This window comes from Pseudorca crassidens, chromosome 1, assembly GCF_039906515.1.
Source record: "Pseudorca crassidens isolate mPseCra1 chromosome 1, mPseCra1.hap1, whole genome shotgun sequence".
Lineage (NCBI taxonomy): Eukaryota > Metazoa > Chordata > Mammalia > Artiodactyla > Delphinidae > Pseudorca > Pseudorca crassidens.
The window spans coordinates 148,891,898-148,918,669 of record NC_090296.1 but is presented as its reverse complement, the minus strand read 5'-3'; the positions used below and the strand labels follow the sequence as shown (position 1 = coordinate 148,918,669).

The following is a 26,772-nucleotide window of genomic DNA, read 5'->3' as shown; positions in this document are numbered from 1 at the left end:
ACCACAGGGCCTTTGCGTGGACTGTTTCCTCTGCCTAGGTTACTCCCTCCTCCTGCCTCAGAGAGGTCCCCTCTGACTATCCCAAGATTCCTCCACTTCTTGGCACTGCACTTCTTACCTATTTCAACGGTTGCCATTTCACTTTGTATAGGATTAGTATTTGTCTTTCCCCACCAAATCACTGTTTCACGATGGCAGGGGCTGTATCCACACTGTTGCTGGCATCTAGTGGTGCCCAGCATGTAACAGAAGCTTAGTCAATACAGGCTGATGTGGCCGCATATCCCATAGGAAGCAATGAGACAGACGTGTACACTGTGACACGGAAAGCCAGCTAAGTGGAAACACAAGGTCCTGGGCAGGGTGGAGGGTGTGCGCCCTTCTGTTTAATGAAGACAAGCATCCAGTCAGGATGGCTGCCCTGTATACGAGGCCAGCGCGACGACAGATGACAGAAACCCAACAAATCGCCCAAGTAAAAACTGAAAAAAACCCAGGGACAGGGCTGGTTTCAGACGAGGCTGGATGCAGGGGCTTAGGCGATACCACCAGGACTCGGCTCTCTCCCTGCTTCTCCCCACTTCATCCTCAGACAGCCCTCCCCTGGAGGGGGCAAGAGGGTGGCAGCAGCTCCAGCCTCACTTCCCTGGGTTCAGATTGTATGAGAAACACAGAACGCCTCTTCCTGACGTGGCTCAAGCAAACTCACCCTGGGATTAATTCCTCCCTGGAGTGGGGGGCCTGCAGGGCAAACATCCCCCTACAGCACAGAACAGAAAACAAAGAGGGTGTGGATCACTGTGGGGAGATCTGAATAGTTACCAAAAGAAGGGGAAATAGAGGCTGTAAGGCCAAAACAAATACATATCACTGTAAACCAGTAAGTGTACCTTTCTTTTTTTTTTTTTGAAAACAAATTAACAGTAGCTTCCACTGGGACAAGGCAGTGGTAGCAGGGGAGGCCAAGGCTTTTTGCTTTGTACCATTCTTTAACGATGACGTTTTCTAACCGTGTGCATGCTGTTTTTAATTTGTTAAAATCACAATGGAAGCCTTTTTGAACAAATGATTTTAGTTCTTAAAAATGACACCTGTGTATAAATTCCGTAACTCTTAGAGTAGGCTCTGACGTATGACAGCAACATCAGACAGTAACAGGTAGCACATCATATTAGTACCATACAAAAACACCACAATTTTAGGCACTTTATCAAAGAAAAATGTTTAGAAGTGAATGAGGTTATTGAGTCTTCTGCTACGCTCTGCAAAGAACTCTGCTCATGCCCGATTTACACCCTCGAAAATCATCACATTAAATGGAACACACAACTCTCAACACCAGCATTACTCTTTCCTAAATAAAGTTCTATTCTCACAGAACCCCTGGACTTACAGACTACATAAAACCTGACAGATACCAAGAGTTCTCTATAACTGACAAGAGGGATTCAAGTCCAAGAAACTCAGAGTGAATACTTAGGATTCCCAAGGTGCATTATTTTCTGTTCTCTGCATTTTCTGCACAGGTTTGGGATTTACGCATCCCGGTGTCCTGACTGTATATTTAGATATGTGCAGTGCTCCTGTGGAGCGTTTCTAATCTCACAGTAATGAAGTGATGTCTGTGGCATGGAGAGCCTGATTCAATTTAGTCAGGAGTCTTAAGTTGGTCTGATGAGAACCTGGTATCCTTTCAGTTAACAGAAATAAAAAGCATAGATACAGCAGGCTGCCGGATAAGAGCAGGTGCAGCGAAGGGAGCGGTGCCACAGTCCGGCCAGAGACTCCCCACATTTATGGGGAAAAGCGACACCGCCAGCTTTCCATTTAAAGTGATTTTATAGTAATCGTGAATTTGTCAGTGTCCCATGTTAATTACAAAACCTCTGTCTTCTGACTTGAAGCCTTTTAAACAGTAATTCTTACACTGACCAGAAACTGGTCACGTGGCAGACCTTTGCCAGCAGAGAACTCATGGCTGTGTGGTTTCCCACGCCCACCCCCGGCCCACGCGCCCTGGCTGAGCTCCCCGCGCTCCGCTGCAGAGCCTGCAGCTGCCCCGCTACAGCTCTTCCCTTTTACTCCCAGCTCGATTGCCTTCCTTCGAAGCCCGAGGTTTCGGCTCTCCCCCCTCCTTCTTTTTGCCTTTCTCTTGCTTGGTTTTATTTTTCTCTTTGCTTCCTCTTCCTTTGCCAGGGTACACCTGTCCCTCCAGAGTTACATCGGCACACCTGTCTTGACTGACCAAGAAGTCCTTGATCTCCCAGGCGTAGCTGCCGTCACGCAGCATGAAGATGGCACGGTCTGACCCCACGATGAACCTTGACAGAGAGACGGGACCACAGTCAGCTCACCGCTAGTACAGGGCTAATGGGTCAGAGAGGCCCTGTGGCACTTAACCGAGAACTCTTTTTTCAAATTCTACATGAATACAGAATCAAACATTCTATTTTCGAAGGTCTCACAGTCACTGTTTGAAAATACTAGCTGGCTGAACCATTTAACACCTCGGCTCAGATCAAAACAAAGGAGACCCTGCGGGGAGGGGGTGTGATGTAGACGAGGCTGCTCGCGTGAAGGGCGGGATTAGGAAGAAGGCCTCGGGAGGCTGCAGACGGGGCTCAGGGCCTCTGCCGGGGCAGCAACAGGGAGGCTGCCATTTGGGTCCGTTTTACAGTCTGAAGGGCCCAGCTAAGCTTCCATCTGACAGAAGGCCTCTGCTGATAAAGGCTGAAAAACACCAGTTTAGATCAGGTCATAAGAGGCCCATGAAGGGCTCAGGAGGGTGCTCGGCTACTGGACAGAAACCCTAACCCTGGAAGTTAAAGCAAGCATCCAAGCACGTCCACACTCACCAGGCCCCAAGGAGCAGGGAGGAACAGAATGGAGCCTGGGTGCATGGATGGACCACTAGTGTGGCCAGTGGGCACAACCCTTCTGTTCCCGAGGGGCTACACCTCCCTTCCGTTTGTAACGCCCTTCCGTTTGTAACGCCCCACCACTTCAGAGATCGGTGAGAGCTCTGGACCAGTAACCACCACAGCACTGATTTGTTCCCCTAAGTGTCTACTTAAGCTAACAAAAGCATTCTGCCGGGCTTCCCTGGTGGCCCAGTGGTTGAGAGTCCGCCTGCTGATGCAGGGGACATGGGTTCGTGCCCCGGTCTGGGAGGATCCCACATGCCGCGGAGCTGCTGGGCCCGTGAGCCATGGCCACTGGGCCTGCGCGTCCGGAGCCTGTGCTCCGCAACAGGAGAGGTCACAGCAGTGAGAGGCCCGCGTACCGCAAAAAACACACAAAAAACAAACAAACAAAAAAAGCATTCTGCCATCCTAGACACTCTCTGAGTACTCCTTCATTCCTTTTACATTTCCTGAACTAAGATATTTGAAGACCCTAAATTTCAGAACTGTTTTTGGGGAAGAAAAAGGAAATTCCTTAAAATTGCATCTTAGGAGTATACTGACCTCTGACAACTGGGCTCCTTCACTTTAAAGTAACAGTCTGCTCCAAGCTTATGTGTAAACATAGCTACACAGAAAAGCATTCTCTGAGGCGCAGAGACTTCTAAAGGAAGAGGCACACTACTGTCAAACGGTAACTAATTTGCCCCCGACAGAGGCTAAGCTATACAGCTTCTTACTCAGATAAAAGAAAAGTTAAAGACCCAAAGATAAATAGCTTTAGGATCAAATGAGATATGAAAACAAACCAATAAATAAATTTACTGGCTTTGACAAAAAATGAACGCTCTTCTTCAAAGACAGAAGAAAAGGTAAATAAATAAATGTAAAAGAAGACAGACTAGATAGGAAAGGTCCAGAGCCCTTATAAGTACTGCCAGGAAGGATATGCCATTACACAGACACAGAAAAAGCTCCAGCACAGCCCCCATCTTCTCGGCAAGGCTGTTGCTGCTTTACCTCTGGACGTCGTAGTTGGCGTTGAAGAGACTGCCCTGCCAGAGGCTCGTGATCTCCTCCGTCTCCTTCTCCGTGGGGCTTCCTGATACAGTGACAAACATCATGAGAGTCTTGCCCTTCTTTGTCATCTTCAATATGCTCTCAGGCTTGCCCGGGTCTATCTGTGAGAAGTCTATAGGTGCAGAGGGTCTTTTGTGCTCTGGGAGATCTCCTTCTTCTATGTCGTCATCTTTCTATAAGGATGGAGGAAAAAAAGCATCAGACAAAGTATGCATTTCAACTGGCAAAGGCAAGCACATCTGCGTATGATGTCAGGTGCAGGTTTATGATCTAAATAATAACAGAAAGAAGTAAACCCAGGGGATTCCCTCCTCCACTTGACTTTCAAGCAAAGTCTAAATTTCAGGCAGCACTCATCACTCCAGGTCACCAGTCACAGAGAACCCCACGTGATGGGTTTCTAAAGTTTTTTCACCCTCAAAGAATCTACCCAATATGGTAGACTATAAGAACGGTCACATTCGGGTTTGGTCATACAATTAAATACTACACAGCGATGAAGAAAAACAAATACTGATACATGCAACCAATCTCAAAAATACTATATTGAGTGACAGAGCCGGGCACAAAAATCAGACACATTATACAATTCGTTTATTTGAAATTCAAGAACAGGTAAAATTAATCCAGGACGACAGAAGTGAGAACAGTGGCTGCCTCTCGGGGAGAGGGTTACAAGGTGGGACTGACTGAGAAGGGACACAAGGGTACTTTCTGGGGTGTGGGAATGCTCTGTATTTTCACAGGGGTGTGGATAACAACAGATGTATCCATTTGTCAAAACTCATGAATTTTCACTGAATACTGAAAATCTGCACTTCATGTACATCAATTCCACCTAAAAAATAAGAACCATAAACAAATATTCAGTTCTAGGTAGTAGGTTTGGTTGCTGCAGTGGTGTAAGCTAGCAATTCTGAACCACAATCTGAATTCTAGGCTTGAGCAAAGGAGTAACTGTATTGAGGCTAATGAGAACCAGGTTCTTCCCTTTGGGGAAGGGAGCTACAAATACAGAAGGGGGAAGAATGCACCTGAGGTACTGGGCTGGCATTGGAGGCAGCAGAAGGAACTTATGATTTTTGATAGACAGATAGATAATAATATTTAAAAGAACCAGGATTCCACAGAGAAAAGGCTAATTCCAGCAAAGAAAACAGAAGATGAGTCTGGAATATCTTCTTGTGTCAGAAAGTGAGAAAGTGCTCGGAGAATTATGGGATGTGTCAGAATGACACAGAAGCCAACATGAAACAGAGCTCATGGGCCTAATCTGGAATAATTTGAAAATCAAAATAATGACAGAATGATTTATAACTCCCAAATAAAATAAGAACCACTGAATCCAGACCCATATAAACAAGTGAGTTAATTGCTAATGGTAGAATGCCAACCAATAAATAGAAGATAAATGAATTAAAACCACGTAAAAGAACCTGTGTTCATTGGAGAAAAGGCTACTCCCAGCAGCAAAAAGAAATGCAGGGACTTCCCTGGTGGCGCAGTGGTTAAGAACCCGCCTGCCAATGCAGGGGACACGGGTTCGAGCCCTGGTCCAGGAAGATCCCTCATGCCGCGGAGCAACTAAGCCCGTGCGCCACAACTACTGAGCCTGCACTCTAGAGCCCGCAAGCCACAACTACTGAAGCCCTTGTGCCTAGAGCCCGTGCTCTGCAACAAGAGAAGCCACCGCAATGAGAAGTCCACACACCGCAACGAAGAGTAGCCCCCGCTCGCCACAACTAGAGAAAGCCCGCGCGCAGCAACAAACACATAACGCAGCCAAAAAAAAAAGGAAGTGCAGTACTGCTCGATGTTATCACATGGACGATCCCTGACAACATTATGTAAGTGAAAGGAGCCAGACACAAAAGACTACATACACATTGTATGATTCTACTTTATGAAATGTCCAGAGCAGCCAAGTCTATGGAGACAGAAAGTAGATTAGAGGTTGCCTAGGGCTGGCTGGAGGGCTGGGAGGAACTCAGGGAGGGGTGACCGAGACTACGGAGTTTCTTTTTGGGGTGATGCAAATGTTCCAAAATTGACTGTGGTGATGGCTGCACAACTCTTTGAATATTCTAAAAACCACTGAAATGTACACTTTAAATGTGAACTATACGGCATGTGAATTATATCTCAATAAAGCTGTTATCAAAAAAAAGAAAAAAAATCACACGAAAAAACCCAACCTAAAATGAAACAAAAAGCCCCTATACACTACTTGGGCCTCTTGACAAATCACTGAAGGGCCAAGGCTTAAGACGCCAACAATAATGTACTGCAGGAAACATATTTTTAATAGAAGATGAGAATGAAATAATTCTGAAGCAGTGTTTGAAGGCGATCCATATTTGTATCAGACCTAGGATCTGACTTCAGCTCCACCTAACCAACCTGTGTGGCCTTGAACAAGACTCCACAATGCTCGAGGCCCGCTTCCTCGTTTCCTCGTCAGGAAGAGGAAAAGCAGAACTAGGTGATCTCCAAGGCCCTAGCAGCATGGCGCCAGCCTTTTCCTCAGCTCTGCCACCCTCTCAGCTGACCCACTTCTTCCTCATTTTGCTCTGAAGGAGCTGCTGGTGACCTGTAGGCAGGAGCATGGGCTTCACTGTCACAGGGACCTGGGCTCGGCTCCAGGTCCCAGCCCTATAGCTGTGTGGCCTTGGAGAAGTGGAAAATCACTTGCCTCACCTATAATGGGGGCGGAGGATAATGACGGTATCCCCCTCCTAAGTTTGTTTGGGGGATTTAATGACACAAAGGCGAGTAGTAAATACTTTATACATGTTGCCTAATACCACCTGACCCTCTGTAACCTGGCCTCCAGCCGACTATGGAAATCACCCTCTCAAAGTACACAGGAGCTCCCGGTGGCCAAATTCACAGGCTGTTTCTGACTGTATTCTCTTCTATTTCTCCATAACATCTGTCACGGCTGCCTTAAAATACTTCGAGACGTCTAGTTGGTTCAATTACCTGGAATATTTTTATTTTTCAAGCTGATCCTACTGATGGTCATGACATTAACTCAGTAGGTCACAAGCACCACTTCTTTTCCATGAAAATATAATTAAATAACCATTAGTCTAGTGCATACAGCAAAGGTAAGGATCGTTTCAAGAACCTTTAATTTCCATTTTATATGTTTGAGGGTGAGTTTCGGTTAAAAAAGGAAAAGAAAACCAGTACACTAGTTGCAAGCAATTGTCCAGGTCTATTCTTAGTTCCACTGCTTCCCTGAGTAAGCTTACCTGTTCTATCACTTTCTCTAAACTGAAAGCAATCAAACGCTTACCCCCAAGCAGGGCTGGGGTGGGGGGACGACCAAGCGGCCCTCCCCACACCCTACCCAGGCTTGTCTCCAGGCCAGTCTTGCATTTCTGACCGGCTTCACCACTTCTCCACTGCTGTTTGTCAAATGTAACAGCTACAGAGCTGAACTCCCTTTTCCTGTAAATCCTTTTCTTCCTCCCAGGGTCCTTGGTAACAATACCAGCTACCATCTACTGTGTAGCTACTGTGTCTCGGGCATTTGTTATTTCCCACCTCAGGACAATTCTGCAAGATCCCCATTGAACAGAGAAGTGGATGAGGCTCAGAGAAGGTAAGTAACTTACTCGAGGCCACAGGCTTGAAGGGGCTGATGCTGAAGTACAAACTCACAGTCTGGCTCTGGATCCCTCCCCACCTGCCCCTCTGCAGCACCTGGTTACAGTAATGTAAGAAGGAATCACCTTCGGTTTTCCTATACCAACCAGGACTCAGCAGTAGTTGCAACGCGGTGGAAGTGGAAGGAGTTCTCCCCTTCCTGCCCCACTCCACACCTGAGGCAGGCCTCTCACTGCGGGGATGATGTTCACACTAGCAGAGGAGTGGGGGAAGAATTCAGGGATTGCCACCAGGGGAGGAAGCGCTGCTTCCTTCAAAAAAGCAACCAGAGACGGATCTGCTCTCCCACAGAAAAAAATAACTGCTACTGCGGAAGGGCGCTCACGCTTGCAGAGTGTCTGCAAACATCAGCTCATTTCACCTGCAAGGAACCCTGCGAAGTGGGATGTTATCTGGCTTTACGGATAAGGAAAATGAGGATCACAGTTACCAAGGGTTAAGGCTGAGTTCAAAACCTCTGTCCTTTCACTACATTATCCTTGTCACCTTCCTGGTTATGCAGTCAATCAACTGCCAAGTCGAGTTAAGAGCATAAAATCTCTCACATTTCTTTCTCCCTTCTAATCCATTACTGCAGCTTCTAGCTTAACCCAGGTCCTCCTCGTTCCCCCTTCGTTTGCACTCTGTTCACCAATCTGTATGGCAGTGTAGTGAAATGGTTAAAAGAACAAGCTTTAAAGTCAAGTGACCGAATGTGAAATTAAGTTAATTTGCTGTGTGCCTTTGGGCAAGTTACTTAACCTCTCTGTGCCTCAATATCATCTAGAAAACAGAGATAAGTACCACCCTCCACAAACAGGTAAGTGTTTAGCCTTGTTAGCTAATGAACACTCAATAAACATTAGGCTGTCTCTGCCTTCAGAGTCCCTCCCTGCCCATCCATCTTAAACTTTGCTGACCGATTAATTTTCCTGAATTTTAACCCTAAGCATCATATTCCACTATTCAAAAACGTTCGGACAGCTGAAACAACCACTCTAGGGCATACTCTGAAGCCTTTTAAAAATATTACAAGGACTATGCAGTAACCTGCGGAAATGCTTAATATATAGCAAAAGAAAAAAAGAACAGCAGAAAATTCCATTGATGCTATGCTTTCAGCTGTAAAAACTATGTCTGAATACAGAAGGGGAACCAAAAGACTACACACATGTTTTGGGATGAAGTTATGGATGATTAAACATGCCAGTATTATAACATTTGGGTAACACAATTTTTCAAACTCATCAGGGACTACATTTTCCCTTCTAAATAAAGTCCAAACCCCACAGGATTCAAGGCCTAGCAAGGCCTGGTTCTCACTAACCTTTCCATCCTTACCTCTCACTATGTGGCTTCAGAAAGCCTGTTCCAGCCAACCTATCCAATTTATTATATCAGCGTAGCTAATAGTTAGAGCTGCACTATTCTAGGTTCTTTCCAAGTTTTCTCAGTTAATCCTCACAACAACTCTGAGGTGGGTACTAACACCTCTATTTTGCAGGTGAGGAAACTAAAGTCCAGAGAGGCTCTTTACCAGTCCAGATTTCCAAGCTGAAGTGGTTTGAACCCAGGGAGTCTAACTCCACAGCCTGGGCTACTAATATTTACAGCATTGGGCTTCCCTGGTGGCGCAGTGGTTGAGAGTCCGCCTGCCGATGCAGGGGACACGGGTTCGTGCCCCGGTCCGGGAAGATCCCACATGCCGCGGAGCGGCTGGGCCCGTGAGCCATGGCCGCTGAGCCTGCGCGTCCGGAGCCTGTGCTCCGCAACGGGAGAGGCCACAACAGAGAGAGGCCCGCGTACCGCCAAAAAAAAAAAAAAAATATATATATATATATATAAATATATAAAAAATATAAATATATATATAAATATAAAATATATATATATATATTTACAGCATTCTGCCCAGTCCCCTCACGTCCCATCCACCTCAGCTCATGCTGCTCGGTTAGTAATGCCATTCTCCCACATTCCCTGGTCTACCTAAAACACCATTTCCTTCCTGAAACCCTTGAGATTCCCCCAGCACTTTCTTTTTATAGCACTCAGCCATTTCTACTGTGTACTGCAGTTATTTTTACTGTTAACTGCTATTCCTGATGGTTGGATCCCTTGTACACCTCTGCAGCACCCTTTTTTGTCTTGCTCAGGGTCTGAGTGTTTCCAGGCTAGGATTTCTGCACGAGATGCGATTCTCACTTTGGTGGATCAAAAACTGCACTTGCCAGAATCCAAAAAGACTGGGAGATTGCAAGGGAGATGGAAAGTGGGGAAGGAACTGCTGCACCAAGTTCCTTTTTCCTTAGTGGTTGGCAAACACCCAGATCGACCCTGAGCTTTCCTTCAGCTGCAGGTCAACATGAAAACTGCTTTCTTCCAGTCAAATGCATCAGATGGTACTTTAAACTCATGTCTGAAAGCCTCTATCCAATACAAACACACACAGATAACCACAAAATAACAAAACATCAGTGTTGAAAGAAATCATCCAGTAAAATTTCATTCTGCACATAAGGAACCAGAGGTCTAGAGTGGAGACCCACTTGCCCAAGGTTACACAGTGAACAGAACCCAAGCTTCTGACTCTAGATCGCCAGCTGTGCAAATGAACCAGGACAAGACACCCACCTCTGGATGCGAAAGAGGCAGCAACGTGGTTTTGGTTAGTCAACCTTACCTAAAAAGGTTATTATCCACTCCCTGTAATTACACACTCCAGTGCATTCAAGTAACAAATCAGAAAACTGACTCTCACAGAAGCAAATCATTGCTCCCTTAAGCGAATAATGTGAGCTCCATGAGAGAGCGCCACTAGCCTCTGCTACCGCCTCCCACCCCCCTCCCCCCTCAAATTAAAGCCACTCACAAAATTACAAAAACTCGCAGCAGGGACATATAACCAAAATGGGCACTCTGAATTCCTACTAATTTAGAACACGGGAGAACTATGAAAGCTGAAACGGCCCTCTTGAAAGATAATCCTCACCATGCCCCTCTCCCATCCACTCGCCCCATTCTTCAGGAGTGTAATGGAAAAGGTCTCCCTCCCCATTAGCAGGGCGCACTGACCACGGGGAGCAACGCGGCGGCGACCGGGGCACTGAAGGCAAAGTAGGGCTGAATAGGGAGAGGCTGACCCGTGACCGGAGTGGCCCGGGGAATGGTGGAAGAGGACACTGGGATGAATGTCCTGGGACGGGGGTCAGCAGGGTGATCGGGGGTCAGAGGAGGCACTGAAGATTAGCGGTGGCTGGAGTGGGTCAGTAAGGGCTCGTGGCATGCGTAGAGAGGAGGTTAGTGGGTCGGAAGATTCCGAGACTGAGGTCTAAAGGGTCCCAAGACGGAGGAGGTGAGAGGTCCCTGGGAAGGGGCCCGGCACAGAGAAGAGCCTGGAGGGTGTGCGCGCGCCGCGGACCTCCCACTGTTCCAAAAGACGAGCCATGTCCGCGTCATTGTAGTCGCGAATATCCTTCTTCTTCTTCCGGAGAGGTGGGGTGGCCTCGCCGGGCGTCTCGGCTGGGCCCTCAGCGGCGAAGGCCCTCAGCGGCAGCAGCAGGAGCAGCAGCAGTTCAGAGGCACAGAGAAGGACCACGGCGGCACGGGCCCAACCGGAGGCCGCCATCTTCATCGCGCCGCGCCGCGCCGCCGCGAGGACCGGACCTGCGCGAGCCGCCGGCCCCGCCCCAAGCCACCACTTTCCCGGGCCCGCCCTCTGCCGTCGCCTGCGTGGGACACGCCTCCAGCCCCGCCTCCACAGGCTGGAGGCCTCAGTGGTTCCGCCTCCCTGCCCTCGGTAGCCTACCAGGCCCCGCCCCGGCCCATTTCCTCCAGCCCTCACCTCCTGAAGCCCCGCCTCCTCCGCCATCTTGGCCCCGCCCCGCCCCACGGGTTTCTCCGGATGGTCCGGCTGAGGCTTTCACCCGGGGCTGGTTCGGACCCGAGTGCTCGCCTTCATTTTCCGCCAGAGGCCGACGTTTTTCTCTCTAACGCGCAGGCCAGGTCCAAAAATTCCCTCAGGGCCTCTAGGAATCCTCAAACAGCGCCTCACGAGGCCTCACGTTTTCGCCTGTGAAATGAATTAGAGCTGGAACTTCTAGGAGCTGCCTTTGCTCTAAGAAAGCAGGTTTCACGAGGTCACACGTTTCCTCCCAGTCTCCTGCAATTTCCTTTGAAAACAGCCTGTTGAAAACGAGTGAGTGGCAGGTAGAGCAACTTTCTCAGGAGATCGTGAATAGATCGGGCCCAGGGCTTTGCTGCTCAGCAGAGAGTTCGTCTCTCAATATTACTGTCATCTCTTGAAGTTGACAAAGCTTTTTAAAAAAAATCATGACTTCTCATCTGTAAAACAGCTTCAGTATCTCTTCTGATTTTAACCTAATACTGTCGGCTCTGTTTAATCCTTTCCAAGGTTGAATCATTCTGTTTTTTGATTCTTACTTAAAAAGATTCAGCCCAGAGATGCTTTAAAATTCCACGGATTTTAAATGGCTGATCTGCTGAGTTCTTCTAAATTTTTAATTGGATAAATAAGACACGAATCACTTACTGAAGCTGTAGAATATTCGACCATCGTACAAAACCATTCTGCTCTATTCCACGCCAGCCACAATTCTGCTTCACACCAAACAGTTATCAGTCTGTCGAATACTGTATACATTTTTCTATACATTTCCAAACATCAAAGTGTCTCTAGAAATGGTTTGGTTGCATTTATATGTGTGTTTATGGCAGCACACTACAAATCGGTATGCGTATTAGCTCTTTTAAGGGTTTTCCACTTACCAGTATGACATGACGAACTTTCATTCTTTATACTGCAGTATAGTATGTTTGGGTATTAATATGCCAATAGTTTATTTCCTTATTACCCTACTGATGGGCATTTACTACCACTTCTTCTGCTATTACCAAAAGAAAAAAAAAAAGAGCCATAATAAACCTCTTTATTCATGCCTTGTGTTATGGGCTGAATTGTACCCCCCCGAATTTCACATGTTGAAGTCCCAACTCCTCAGGACCTCAGAATGTGACTGTATTTGTAGACAGGATTTTTAAAGAGGTAATTAAGTTAAAATGTTGTTAGGGTGGACCCGGATCCAATATGACTGGTGTCCTTGTAAAAGAAGAGGAAATTTGGACACAGTCATGTATAGAGGGGAGACCACGTGAAGACACAGGGAGAAGATGGACATTTACAAGCCGAGGAGAGAGGTCTCAGAAGAAACCAACCCTGCTGACACCTTGATCTGGGACTTCTACCCTCCAGAATAGTGAGAAAATAAATTTCTGTTGTTTAAGCCACCTGGTCTGTACTTTGTTATGGCAGCCCTTAGCAAGCTAATATATCTTGCTTGGATAAGATTATAGGCTACATATAAGAGAAAGCTGAATTTGTGGCTTAAACAAGACAAGAGAGTGTTGTTGTTACTGTTCTTTTTTTTTTTTTTTGGTTGTTGTTACTGTTTGATTTTTCTTTCACAGAAACAGTTGGATACTAAGCATCTAGGGCTGGTATTTTGGCTCTTTGGTCATCTGGTACCTAGTCTTTTTCTCATCCTGTTCCATCATACTGGCCGGTGGCTTCCATCCTCAAGGTCACAAGTTCCTAAATAGCTACTGGAGCCCTAGCCATCAAGATGGCATTCATGCAGAGGAAGGAGGAAGGAAGGAAAGCCAATAGGAGCACACCTTTTAATGGAGTCAGCTTCTTTTGTTTTTGTTTTTTTGTTTTCTGCGGTACACGGGCCTCTCACTGTTGTGGCCTCTCCCGTTGCGGAGCACAGGCTCCGGACGCGCAGGCTCAGCGGCCATGGCTCACGGGCCCAGCCGTTCCGCGGCGTGCGGGATCCTCCCAGACCGGGGCACGAACCCGTGTCCCCTGCATCGGCAGGCGGACTCTCAACCACTGCGCCACCAGGGAAGCCCGAGTCAGCTTCTTTTAAGCAGCCTACTTGGATGTTCCACACAGCACTTCTGTTTACATCTCATGGGCTGGAACCTAGCCTTCTCAGGGAGGCTGTCTTCTGGCTGTCTACATTGTCACTCCAAATAAAACTGGGATTCTGTTATTAAGGGAAAAGAGGAAGTGGACGTTGAACAGGTAACTATTAGTTAACAATGTCTGCCTCACCTTCAAGCTTAGGACCATTGAAGTTTAAAGCTCTCCCACTGTAGGGTGGCTGATATCGTGCATACATCTGTATGTATACACGCTGTGCCATTTCCTATTGACATTAAGCAGAAACAACTCATAAGAAAAAAATAGTTTTTTTCTTTTCTTTTCTTTTCTGAAATCATAGGGGAAATGTCATAAGCTTTCTCCCCAGAGCGCGTTGCTCCACCCAGTGGCTCAGTGCCCTGTCCTGGTGCAGTCATGCTAAAAAACATGCACAGCTGTGGCCGATCATGCGCTCTGCTGGGAGGGGTCACCCTGCTCACTTTGCCAGCTGCCAAGTTAAGGTGCAAAAGTGCTGGGATTCCTGGTCCGTAGTATCCAGTGATACAGAGAGAAAAAAAAAAAAGGCGTTTAGTGTTTTACAGAAGTTGTGTAAGACAAAATTCCAGGGCTCCTTTCATCTAAGGAGGAAATCAATTCAGTTTATTATCCAGTGATGTGCAAACATCTGGATTGATGGCATTTTCACCGATTTGAGGTTTGGAACTTGATTCAGTTCAACCCTGCGAGAGTGTATTTTTACTAAGGGTCTACTGTCAATCAAGAACCGCATGGGGGCACTGATGGAAAGAAAGATGACTATGAGAAAGTCCCTGCACTACAGAGCCTGCAAGCTAGCAGGGGACATAAACAATACACAGTAAGTATAATGCAGATTGCAGGAGGTCAGGACCTGACGGGATAATACGATGATAATAATATCCTTATGCTAAACAAGAGGAAACCCTGGTTTTGGAATGGCGTCATTTGTCTGAGGTCACACAGCTTGTGAAGTGGCAGGCAAGAATCCCAGCCCAGGTCTATTGGATGACGAGGTGTATCTCTCTCCCAGTGTAGCACCATCTCTATCTGGGTTAATCGTCAAGGCACTCAGGAGAGTTAAACTGGAGGCCAGATGGAAGACTCGTTGAAAAGGAGTCTGGAGGCAGGAATGCTCAGATGGGATGAGATAAGAGTATGAACCTGATATGAGGCCGTGTAGTAGGGCAGGAGAGGAGGGGACAGAAGTGAAAGAGATTGTATGGTCATGGCTTAAATGCGGCCACCGTTGCCCCGGGGTTTAATACTAACCGTACCTCTAGGTGGTTCAGTGACTGCAGATGGTAAAATCAAGCCCCCATCTACGCTCCATCTTAGGTGGCCTCAGCTGGGCTCCTCCTGGCTTGTGTCACGCCACAGCGCACAAGGATGTCTAGCAATATCTGTAATCAAGCAGGGATGATATTCAAACTGTTGAAAAACTGGAATGGCACAGTTTCCAGCTATTCAGGACCGAGAAGGTACCCTGTACCCCGAAGGGTACAGCTCGGTTCTGGAGGCTCTAGGGTGCCAAATATTAACCCTTTAAAGTCTGAATAATGGGGAATCATGGGAAGAGGGTCCTGAGGTTGGGGCTGAGGCAGAGACAGGGGAGGCCATGACCATTTATCATTCTTTACTTTAGTACTTTTTACCTCGGTGCAAGAAGAGTCCCCACGTATCTCCTGAGCTTTATATTTACTCGCATGTAGCAACTAACTGATTATCTTTTGACCACAATTACAGACTTCCAGGAGAGGATGTGATGGTCCCAGGCTGGGGTGGGTGTCTGTTCCTGGTCACCATCATTACTTGAGAGCAGGACTCGTACCATTAAATTTAACACTTAAAACTTGTGTTTGCAAGAGGGAAAGGGGGGGTGGGGTGGGAGGAACTGGGAGACTGGGATTGACACATATTACTGGGATTGACATATATTACTGACACTATGTATAAGATAGACAGCTGATGGGAACATACCTATAGCACAGGGAACTCTAGTAATGCACTGTGGTGACCTAAATGGGAGGGAAGTCCAAAAGGGAGGGGATATCCGTATGTGTATGGCTGATTCGTTTTGTTGTGCAGTGGAGGCTAACACAACATTGTAAAGCAACCATACTCCAAAAACAAACAAACAAGCAAAAACACTTGTGTTTGGGCTTCCCTGGTGGCGCAGTGGTTGAGAGTCCGCCTGCCGATGCAGGGGACACGGGTTCGTGCCCCGGTCCGGGAGGATCCCACATGCCGCGGAGCGGCTGGGCCCGTGAGCCATGGCCGCTGAGCCTGCGCGTCCGGAGCCTGTGCTCCGCAACGGGAGAGGCCACAACAGTGAGAGGCCCGCGTACCGCAAAAAAACAAACACAAAAAAAACCTTGTGTTTGCCAAGCACCGTGAAGAAAAGTTAAAAGGCAAATGGTAAACTGGGAGGAAAACTCCAACATGGCAGAGACAAAAATAGCTTACAAATCAGTAAGAAAAAGATGACTCCTTGATAGAAAAATGGGAAAGGAGATGAATAATATTTTTATTTCTCCAAAATAAATGAACCTATTGATACATAAAAAAAGTGCAGAAGTGATATTGCACGAGATATCAAAGAAATGCAAATTCAAATAAGATATAATTTTTTGCCTATCAGTGGGGCCACAATAAAAATAAAGATACTGTACATCATTGGCAAGGCTCAGTAAAAAAGCATTCTCATTCACTTATGGGGATGGGGAGTTTCTGCATGAAAATTACGTGAAATGTATCAAAACTCTAAAAAAATGCCTAATTCCACTGCCAACAATGATTCTGAGGAAATAGACAATGAAAAGAATAGAAATGGTAATAATACAGAGCACTTACTATGTGGCAGGCACTCTTCTAAATGCTGTACGTGTATTTCTTCATTTACGCATGGTAACAATCCTATGTAACGCTCTCCACCAGAGGAGAAAACAGGAACCACCCTAAATGTTCAACCATAGTAGGCTGTACAATGCACATTTACAATGCAAACAATGCAGTCATTAAATATGATGTCATCGATGTATATTTGTTGATAGTAAAGATGTTTATTTTATATTGTTAAATGATAAAATGTTATAACATGGCATTAAAATGATATAGATATGTATATGTATGTATGGGAAAATAGCTGCGAACATGTACGTCGTGGCTGCCTCTGAGCATGGGATTTCAAATCAGTTGTATTTTAAAAGGAGGTGGGGGGCTTCCCTGGTGACGCAGTGGTTGAGAGTCCCTCTGCCAATGCAGGGGACACGAGTTCGTGCCCCAGTCCGGGAAGATCCCACATGCCGCGGAGTGGCTAGGCCCGTGAGCCATCGCCGCTGAGCCTGCACGTCCGGAGCGTGTGCTCCTCAACAGGAGAGGCCACAGCAGTGAGAGGCCCGTGTGCCGCAAAAAAAAAAAATGGGGTGGGGGACCCACATAAATGTACCAATGCTCCTAAAATACTGATTGATACTGTTCTCTTCACCAACATGTAAGAAAAAAAAGTCTAGTTTCAACTGAAATTCTCAGAATAATACACTTAATTCAAATTGTCTATAATACTGCAATTGCCTGGAAAATTTAGGGAAGTGATTTGAATTCCTCTCCTAAGAGGAAAAGGTAGGAATTTTATCTGTGTTATCTGAAACATCACCTATACGTTGCAGCACAGATATATGCAATTACGTTTAGAGAACTCACAAGCTCTGTTTCCAAAGAATTAGCTTCCTGGACCCTCCAAAACAAGCTGGTAAGAGAAATGGGGTGAACACACTTGCTAAGCAAAGGTCAAGCATTCAACCTTAGAGCTGTGAGCGGTAGATCACGATCACACACAGGCCGCACCCCTGCTGTGGGTTCATGAATGTCCATGACTCTGTCCATTACTGAGTAAGAGCTGCGGGCAACAGGATTTTGGTTCAATGAAACGATGCCTTCCTTGCAGAGAACTGCAAATGAATTAATTCATTGATTTATTACTTCCACAGACATTTATTGACAACCACGCAATGCGCTGGGTGTGGGGAAGAGATGAATAGATCAAGTCCTGTCCTGAAAGAGATGACAGGGTGGTGGGGAGAGAGTTAAGCTGACAGCTACAAATACACTATGCTCACGGCCACACTGAAGCTGGGCACACAGCACAGTAGGCACAAGGGAACAGAAATGCCTGAGTATGTCTCGGGGTCAGGGAGGCTCCATGTAGAAGGTGTGGGGAGCCTAGATCTCAGTACTTATTTTTTCTCCCCTACAGAATTCTGGAAAATGGAAAATACATCCAAAGATCATTAACCAGTAGGGAAATGGGGTAGAGAATTTATCTGTGAAAGCAACCTTCACCTCCATGTAGGGATCCCTGGTAAACTAGATCGCGGAGAGTTCCAGATCTCCCAGATCTTCGGACCTGAAGGCTCAGGTGTGCCTGCCATGCTATGACTGGCCCTACACACAGGCCTCTCTCACACACTCAGCTTCAGGTGAACAGAGACAGCACGGAGGGAGGGAGGGGGGAAGGTGGGGGGGGGAGAGGGTGGTATCTGGGAGTGATGGATGAGATCCTGCCCAGGTGCTCTTATTGTATGGAAACAAAATACACCAGAAAGAGGACATGCTGGGTTAGGAGAGTGACCTGTCACACAGTGACCCTGCTCCTTAAATGAGCTGTAGTCCAATGTATGTCAGACCGTCATTCATCACCTGTGGGGATGAGCAAATCAGGGAGAAGGAGGGTTAGGGGCAAATTTTTCCAGATATAAATTTCTCTCCTTTAGAAGAGACATTGAAAGGAAGATATTAAGGACGATGCTTGGCCACGTGTAAGAAAGAATGCCTGAAAATGAACTGGCCCACCTAAGAGCACAAAAAACAAAACAGCGACACTGCTGCAAAGGAAAGATACATTAGGGCAGAGAATGCCCCTTACTGGCCACCAGGTGGCACTGTAGACCAGACACAGCTTGGTTGTTAGTCTGCTAAAATCTGGAGTGCAGTGTGAAAGTTGGGTATCAAAACCCAATAGGGCTAGATACATACAATGGAAAATTATTCAGTCTTAAAAGGGAAAAAAACTCGGACACACGTGACAGTATCAGTGAACCACGAATACATTATTCTAAGTGAAATAAGTCAGACAGAAAAGGACAAATATTATGATTCCACTTATATAAGTTACTTAGAATAGTCACATTTATAGTGATAGAAAGCAGAATGGTGGCTTCCAGGGGAATGAGGAGTTATTGTTTAGTGGGTACAGAATTTCAGTTTGAGAAGATGAAAGGTTTCTGGAGAGGGATGGTGGTGATGATTGCACAACAATGTGAACGCACTTAATACCACGGACCTGTGGCTAGGTTCACAAAAATGGCCAAATGGTAAATTCTATGTTATGAATATTTTACCCCCCTCCACACACAAGAAAATCAGAGGCTCATACTGTTGTCTTATACCTGCTTAAAGTCCAGGCGGAGGATGCACCTACTGGAATAGGCAAAGAAGGAAGGACAGGATTTTTCCCTAATCTGGCCTTTGTCATTTCCACCTTTCCTCCCCAAATCCTCAGTCAGCTCTCTATTTGCATCTTGTTCATTCATCTATTTATTAAATGCCTACTACGTGTTGGCCCTGAGCTGGGCACTGAGAATACATTCTCCAGTGGCCAAGCCATTTTCTGTACAGCCCCCAGCTTCCTCCTGTCTGTTCCATTCACCTTCCGCCAGCCAGTCCTTCAGCCCACAACTTTTGCACCTTGCTTCTGTCAATTTTCACTTGAATGGAAAATACTTTGCACGGTACCTTTGGCTCATATCATATTTGAATTTTAAAAGAGGATTAGAAGAAGTACCAGGTGGCGTTTTCTACAGAAAAAGCCCTTACTGCTGTGAGTCTAGGGGTAGAAGCTGCCTTCCTCTGTTAATCCAGTTAGACGAAAATATGCTTCAGCAACAAACAACCCTCAAATCTCAGTGGCTTCACAGTGAGTTTACTCTTTGCTCATGTTACATGTCCCACACAGTCAGTAGAGGGTCTGCTCCACAGTCACCTAGGCTTATGGAGGCCCCATCATCTTTCAGCTGCACCACCTAGAACAGTCTGCCGAGCAGCTGCAGCAGGGGAGGAGAGTGGAGAATTACAGATTGGCTTTCCACAGCCTCCGTCCGAGATAACGCACATCACCACCACTTACGTTTCATTGCTCAGAACTGATGACATGGTCCTGCCTAATTGCAACTGGACTGTCTGGTGAGTACCACTCTCTCGCCTCTAGTTTCTCGACTCTGTGCTCTCACTAGACCAATAGTGAAGCTGTGATGACCTGTTTTCCCTGTTGCTCTCTCTGGACTCTACTCTTCAGAGGGGGTAGAGCCCTCACATTACTTATTTTCTAACAGGGCCTGGCACAGTGTAGGTGCCCAGTGTTTGCAGAGTGGATGAAAGATGGTACAAAGTAAAGGTGACCTAGAGGAAGGTGGAGTCAGTATCTGGAAAGGATTAGTTTAGGAAGAGATGCCACATCTGAAAAATGAAGCAGGTAGGGCCAAGAAACCAATCCCATCCGATTTTAAAAACTAAACCAAACGTCACTGAATATAGCAAGACATTTTAGGTGTCACACAGCTCATTGCTGGGGTACAAGATTTCCGGCAACACCAACCATAGAAAGTGCCTATGTAGAAGAAAAGGAAGAGGTCAGGTGCCCCTGACCTCAGCGGCACCAAGTGGCTTTGGAAAAAACATTCCCTGATCCCAGAGCAGTTTCATGAATAAACTAGGCATGGAGGGAAGGGTCTGACTTTCTCATAAGTTTTCAGAGCTAAGTCCGACTGGGATGCTATTCCTGGGTTACCATGGAAAGACCTTGACTTACCCAACAGTTTTTCTCTGGTAGAAAAATAAAAGGGATTAATCCTACAGGAATTGCTACTAGTTTAGAAAATCGGCAGTTTTATTGGCCTTGGTTTGCAAAATAAGCGGGTTCATTTAGATTTTAGAAGATATATAAGGACCCTTTAAGTTACTGATATAAGCAGGGTGACTATCTATTTAGGTTTGGATCTGTTGCTACCAGTTAATTTATTAGTAACATGTCTCACAGTCACTCTCGAAACTGTTTCGGGTTGGACAATAAATCGCAAGGTCATCCTAGTTACAAGTGACCTTTACAACTGGTTGAAAAAAGGTGACACCAGGTCCGAGGAAGGGGCAGAAGAACAAACCTTTCCGTCGGCTGAACACACCCAGCTTGTGCTGGGCTGGGCACCTAGACGTGTTTCAGGACTAAGAGGTGGGGGGACCCCTGGGTGGGGGGAATGGGGGAAGCCTAGATGCTTCAACCACTTCCTGAAGAGTAAGGACTGGGTAAAAAGAAAATGAGGTTGGCGGTGGGCTCCCTGCTCATGCATTTGCTCTCTTCTTGACCTTAGGAAGGCACTTAAGGCACCTGAGCATCACTTTCCTTATCTGTAAAATGGGAATAATGATGTTTACCTTCAAAGGCTGTTTCTCTTATTTCACTGTGGCCACTATTATTCCTATACAGCTGGAGACACAGAAGTTATGAGAGGGCAAACTGTGCCGGTGAAGGCTCATAAGTCTAAGAGCTACATATATGAGCCCAGTACTCAGGCGGTCAGTCCACAGTATCTGATTTCGAAAGGAGAAAACGGATACTTGGAGAGATAACTTGCAAAAGGTCACACAACTCATAAATGGCTGGGGGAAGACTGACCCCAGGAAGTCTGGTTCAAAGTTCGCGCTCTAACTATACAAGGGCTATTTAGTTAAAGGGCGGAAGCGGGAAGCGTCTAGCCCGGCTCTGCGGGCTCCATCTCCAGGTCTCTTTTCTCATCCCGCACAGCCCCTCCAGAATCCCACCGTGGAAGAGGATCAAACACGACAAAGGGCGGGGGAGAGCTTGGCAAACCGGTCGACGTCCCGCAAAAAGCGATGACCGGACCCCAGCAAACCTCTAGGGGATGGTATCGAGCGTCCTCCTCCCTTCGGTCCAGAACACAGGCCACCTTTTAGACTTGCTCCCTGGGCGGGGAGGAGGCGTGGAGCCCCCCGGTTGGGCTGAGAGTTTACGTATGGCAAACTGGCGGCTGTGGCCCGGTCTTCCAAGACTGTGCGCCGAGCCCCCAGCCCGGGCGGGCCTGCCTCCGGTCCGCTCCCCCCGACTCTCCGCCGGGGACCACCAGCCGGGCGCCGCCGGCGTCCGCGTTGGGCTGGGGCGTCCCCCCGCTGCCACCCAGCTTCCCGGGGGAGGAGCAGCGCATCGCGCAAGCATCCGGGAGCGGCGGAGGGGCGGGAGGAAGGGCGAGAGGAGGAAGCGGGATTTAAACGAAAGGCGGTGACGCCACACAAAAGATTTCTATAGGCTCCAGGGAGGTTACGGCCGAGGCGGCGGCGGCGGCGGCGGCGAGCTGGGGGGCGAGGCGCGGCCGGGAAGAGGAAAAGCCTCCAGCAGCCCCGGAGGGCGAGCGGGCGGGGGCGCACCCACGGCCGCACTCAGAGGTGAAGCCGCGCGGGGAGAGGAAGCGGGTGTTTTCCCCTCTGCTTTTCGGCCCCCGCCCTTCCTTTCAGTTTCTCCCGGCTCGCTCGGAAGTTGGAGGTTGACAAAAATGGCAGGAGCCGGGGCCCGGGCGAGTTGCCGCAGCGCCGCGGGGACCTTCTGAGTTGGCCGGGCCGCCGGGGAGACGCGCGCGGCGACGTCCGATGCGCAGGGCCCGGGGTCTCGGGAGAGCTCAGCCGCTGCGGGCCCAAGGCGAGGCGGAGGCGACGGGGATGGACTCGCGCCGACAGCCGGCGGCGGGCCGCGGGGTGCGCGGTCCGGGAGGGCGTGCCGCCTCGGCGCCGAGCCGCGCTCTGTGAACCGGCGAGGCGGGAAGGGGCCGCCGCGGCTCCCGGCACGCCCGGGCGCGGCGGGCGGGCGAGAGCGCGAGCGGGGCGGCCGCTGAGCGCAATCAGTGCAGGCTCCCGCCCGACTCTGACTCGGCCGCGCCAGCATCGGCCACACCCTCGGCCCTGCCGCCGCCGCCGGCGCCGCTTCCCGAGAGCGGGAGGCAGGAGATGCCCACGGGGTGGCCGCGCGTCCCAGAGGGCCAGCCCCGGCCGCCGTCGCGGGGAAGTGCAGCCTGGCGGTGTCTGGGCGCCTGAAGCCCACGTGCGCCGCCGAGCCCGAGGTGGCTGACAGCAGAGCCCGCCTGAGACGCCGCCCGCGCTCCTCCCCGAGGAAAGGATTTTGATTTCAAAGGAAGGAAGGAAGGACAACTCCCAGCTTCCCTCTCCCGCCCCCCTCCCCCCCTCCCCCCGACTCGGGCGGTCGGACCGGGCCATGCCCAGGAAGGCGGCGGCGGCGGCGGCAGCAGCCCAGCAGAAGGGACTTTCCTGGCAGTCCGGCGACGAGGAGCGCGGTCTGTGAGTTTGCTCTGCTCCGGTTCATGGTTCCTGCAAGCCCTCCAAGAGGTCGAACGCTGCGCCCCCTCCCCGCGCCCCGAAGAGCCTCCTGCGTTCTCTGGCCCCCGGGCCCGCTCCGCGCCGCCCGGGCTCCGGCCGCCGCAGCCCAGTGCCCTCTGCCCGCGGCGGTGGATGGCATGATGGTGCGGGGAAGGCACCGCGGCCTTGGCCAGCTGAGTCGCGACGGCCGCGGGGGCGGCGGCATCGGCAGCGGCGGTGGTAGCGGGCTCCCCAGCGGCATGCCAGTGCCCCCCGGGCGCGATGGCTAGCGGCAGCGCTGGGAAGCCCACTGGCGAGGCGGCTTCTCCGGCTCCAGCGAGCGCCGTCGGCGGGGCTTGCTCGCAGCCCCGGAAGAGGCTGGTGTCTGTCTGCGACCACTGCAAGGGCAAGATGCAGCTGGTGGCCGACCTGCTGCTGCTGTCGAGCGAGGCGCGGCCCGTGCTCTTCGAGGGCCCCGCCTCCGCTTGTGCCGGCGCCGAGTCCTTCGAGCAATGCCGGGACACCATCATCGCGCGCACCAAGGGGCTCTCCATCCTCACTCACGACGTGCAGAGCCAGCTCAACATGGGCCGCTTCGGGGAAGCGGGGGACAGCCTGGTGGAGCTGGGAGACCTGGTGGTGTCCTTGACCGAGTGCTCCGCCCACGCGGCCTATCTGGCGGCTGTGGCCACGCCGGGCGCGCAGCCCGCGCAGCCGGGCCTGGTGGACCGCTACCGCGTGACACGCTGCCGCCACGAGGTGGAGCAGGGCTGCGCAGTGCTGCGCGCCACCCCGCTCGCCGACCTGACCCCGCAGCTGCTGCTGGAGGTGTCGCAGGGCCTGTCGCGCAACCTCAAGTTCCTGACGGACGCGTGCGCCCTGGCCAGCGACAAGTCCCGGGACCGCTTTTCGCGCGAGCAGTTCAAGCTTGGCGTCAAGTGCATGAGCACGAGTGCGTCGGCGCTGCTGGCCTGCGTGCGCGAGGTGAAGGCGGCGCCCAGCGAGCTGGCCCGGAGCCGCTGCGCGCTTTTCAGCGGGCCGTTGGTGCAGGCGGTTAGCGCACTGGTGGGCTTCGCCACCGAGCCGCAGTTCCTGGGTCGCGCGGCGGCCGTGAGCGCCGAGGGCAAGGCGGTGCAGACCGCCATCCTCGGCGGCGCCATGAGTGTGGTGTCGGCCTGCGTACTCCTGACCCAGTGCCTCAGGGATCTGGCGCAGCACCCCGACGGGGGCGCCAAGATGTCGGACCACAGGGAGAGGCTGAGGAACTCGGCCTGCGCCGTGTCTGAAGGCTGCACCCTGCTATCTCAGGCTTTAAGGGAGAGGTCTTCGCCCAGGACTTTACCGCCAGTGAATTCCAATTCTGTGAATTAGCACCCTCCCACCCTCATCCCATTCTTTCACCCCCCCCCCAGGCTAAAGGAAGATACTTATTCTCTGCCCCTCTCCATTTATACCAAAGAAATCAAAAGTGAACTCCCCCACCCCATGTTAAATGCTCGAGAGGAATCTTCCAGAAGGCAGGGCCATGCAGACCATATACACACGCACTCGCACTCGGAGGGCCCCCGGTGCCCAGCAGCCCACCCCAGGAGATGGAAGATGTGTCATCTGCTGGTTGCGGTATTACCCCTGCCCCCTACCCCGGCTCCCCTTCTGGAATTCCTCCACTAAATTTTATTATTAATTGGGCAGGAAGGAGGTCATGGGTTCATTTCTTTTTTGGTCTTTTTTTCCCCCCCTAATTAAGAGAAAGGTTACCTCAGTTTTCTCTCCTTAGACATGGATGTAGCTACCTTTTTTGTATGTTGTTATTTTTTTAAGCAGTCGTGATGGGTTAGGCGTATACTTGGTGTGGAAAGAGTATGACTTTGCCATGTGATTTGCAAATGGGGGGAAAAGCTACTGTGAGTGTGTGTTTTATTTTTTAATTTACACTATAGAATGATTCCCCCCCCATGTCAAGTTTTTACCTTGCATGTACTGGAGTATTTATTTCATCTATTAATAAAATGTTATGTTTCTCAGATGGCTTTTTGCAAGTATTGTTGATTTTCAATCATTGTAATGTTGCAGGCTGCATGCCATCCATGGAAAGGCGCCCTGGAAAGTTTGCTTGGGAGCAATGAGGTGGGTCCCCAACCTTCAGCCCTTTCTGCTTTTTCGTCAAGAGTTAACGTCTTTGAGCAGCCTAGAATTTAAGAAGAGAGAACTGTGTGTAACACTCTCCTTGTAGAGGCAGGGGACACATTTATGTTTGGATTACGTATAGTGCTAGAGTGGGTTTTCTTTCCTGTTTCTCCTGGAAAGTAGTTTTGCTTCCTTTGTCCCCTCTGATTTTTCTGTCCTAATGAACAGGGTTCAGACTGACTGCAGTCTGATTTCTATTCCGCCTGTCTTTTTCAGGGTAAGCCTCTTCCTAATCCTGTGTGGAATGCCAGCCTTCCCAGGTCAGAGAATCTGTGTATGGACCTGCAAAAGTACTGTACATCAAGCGAGAGTAAGACAGGTCTGTTCAGACAAGATCCAGTTGCTCATGGTTTTAGGAGAAAACAACACAAAAACGTAGAGTGTTCTAGACTGTTTTAATAGAGGGAGAGGTATTCTGGAAAGTGTGAGAAGAGCTTTCTAGACCCACAGCATGTTTGCAGGCAAAGGCTTATTTTTGTGACCTTGATCTGATATGCCCCGGTTGATTGTATGTTGGAAGGATGCTTTGTTCAATGAAATTTGGAGTTATTTTAAGGTAGTTGGTCCCTTCTGCAGACAATTTTAAGAAAAAAATCTTTTGGGGGAGGGGCTGTATGGTTTTGCTGACCCTAGCTGAGTTTTGAACATTTTCCCACTGAAAAAAATAACAAATGTATTTGCCGTGCTTATCCTGAGAGAGCCACATGGATAGAACTCATACACGCTTTAAATTTGCTCCATTTACATTTTTCTTGGGATTTGTCGTGCCTAAGCCTTTGCAGTTTGCACAGATCTGAAAAGAAAGGTTTTTCAACAGTGTTATGTTGGAGAGGAAAGTTGTGGTGACTGTTTTTACTTGAATGGCTGTATTTATTACATGAACATCATGTTCAGCCTATAGAACCTCTTGAACCTGTGTTGGGTTTACTACAACTGTTGAGCTCTGAAGTTTGAAAAAGGCTTCCAAGTGGTCGAGTGTATACATTCTTAAGAACGGTCAAGGGAGCAGTTGTTTTGCTCTCTTAGGTCCTGGTAGATTTAAATTTCTGAAGTCTTTAAAAGATGAAAATGATCTTGCATGTTTATTCCTCTCCCCCTGCCCTTCTTTAAGTCTGGATCAGTCAGGTTCAGGAAGTATTTGAGGGAAGGAAACCTACCTAACCCGTGTGCCAATGACAATCCTGCTTGCATATAAGAATTTTTACTTATTTTTATCCATTGAATTTACCTAAGTAATGCTGAAGTTTATAACTGTGTGGTTCCTTTAGCCTATGCAGATCACAAAGAGTCAACTGAAAGGAACAAAGTAAAATACAGTCAGAGCCAGAAATCTGCAAATTTGGTATCTGATTAGGAAAAAAAGAATTGCCAATTGTTTCTTGGACTCATTCCTTGCAGAAGCAATTTTCAGGACAGTGCAAGCCAAAAAAATCACTTTTCCTATCTATTTGGATGCAGTTAACTAGCTAGTCACCAAATTAATTTTGAAACTTCTCTTCCTCTTAGCTAAGTGGTAGTTGCTTTTAACATTTCTGT

General features: G+C 48.8%; 2 protein-coding genes across 4 annotated transcripts; one reads left to right on the top strand and one right to left on the bottom strand.

Annotated features, from left to right (window-relative positions):
- Window positions 1–1,054: 1,054 nt before the first annotated feature.
- Window positions 1,055–22,621, bottom strand: MESD (mesoderm development LRP chaperone). Of its 3 annotated transcripts, none has more exons than XM_067698629.1 (3): window positions 11,059–11,300; window positions 3,924–4,156; window positions 1,055–2,321 (listed from the first exon to the last, which is right to left on the bottom strand). In XM_067698629.1, exons 1-3 carry the CDS (start codon window positions 11,269–11,271, stop codon window positions 2,063–2,065), a joined length of 705 nt encoding a protein of 234 aa, XP_067554730.1. In that variant the 5' UTR covers window positions 11,272–11,300; the 3' UTR covers window positions 1,055–2,062. The 3 variants fall into 3 exon arrangements, 1 of the variants encoding a protein (XP_067554730.1); XR_010932777.1 differs by lacking the exons at window positions 1,055–2,321; window positions 3,924–4,156; window positions 11,059–11,300 and adding exons at window positions 11,498–13,705; window positions 14,895–15,020; window positions 21,582–22,621; XR_010932779.1 differs by lacking the exons at window positions 1,055–2,321; window positions 11,059–11,300 and adding an exon at window positions 21,582–22,621 and having other exon boundaries at window positions 4,020–4,156.
- On the top strand, window positions 22,528–25,075 carry TLNRD1 (talin rod domain containing 1). Its single transcript, XM_067698620.1, has one exon. It carries the CDS (start codon window positions 23,332–23,334, stop codon window positions 24,418–24,420), a length of 1,089 nt encoding a protein of 362 aa, XP_067554721.1. The 5' UTR covers window positions 22,528–23,331; the 3' UTR covers window positions 24,421–25,075.
- Window positions 25,076–26,772: the final 1,697 nt, after the last annotated feature.

Coding starts and splice junctions, on each gene's coding strand:
- MESD (XM_067698629.1), bottom strand. CDS start 11,271: ATGAAGATGGCGGCCTCCGGTTGGGCCCGTGCCGCCGTGGTCCTTCTC. Junction 4,157..11,058: donor GTCTTTTGGAACAGTGGGAG/GTCCGCGGCGCG, acceptor CCATCCTTATAG/AAAGATGACGACATAGAAGA. Junction 2,322..3,923: donor GCCAACTACGACGTCCAGAG/GTAAAGCAGCAA, acceptor CTCTCTGTCAAG/GTTCATCGTGGGGTCAGACC.
- TLNRD1 (XM_067698620.1), top strand. CDS start 23,332: ATGGCTAGCGGCAGCGCTGGGAAGCCCACTGGCGAGGCGGCTTCTCCG.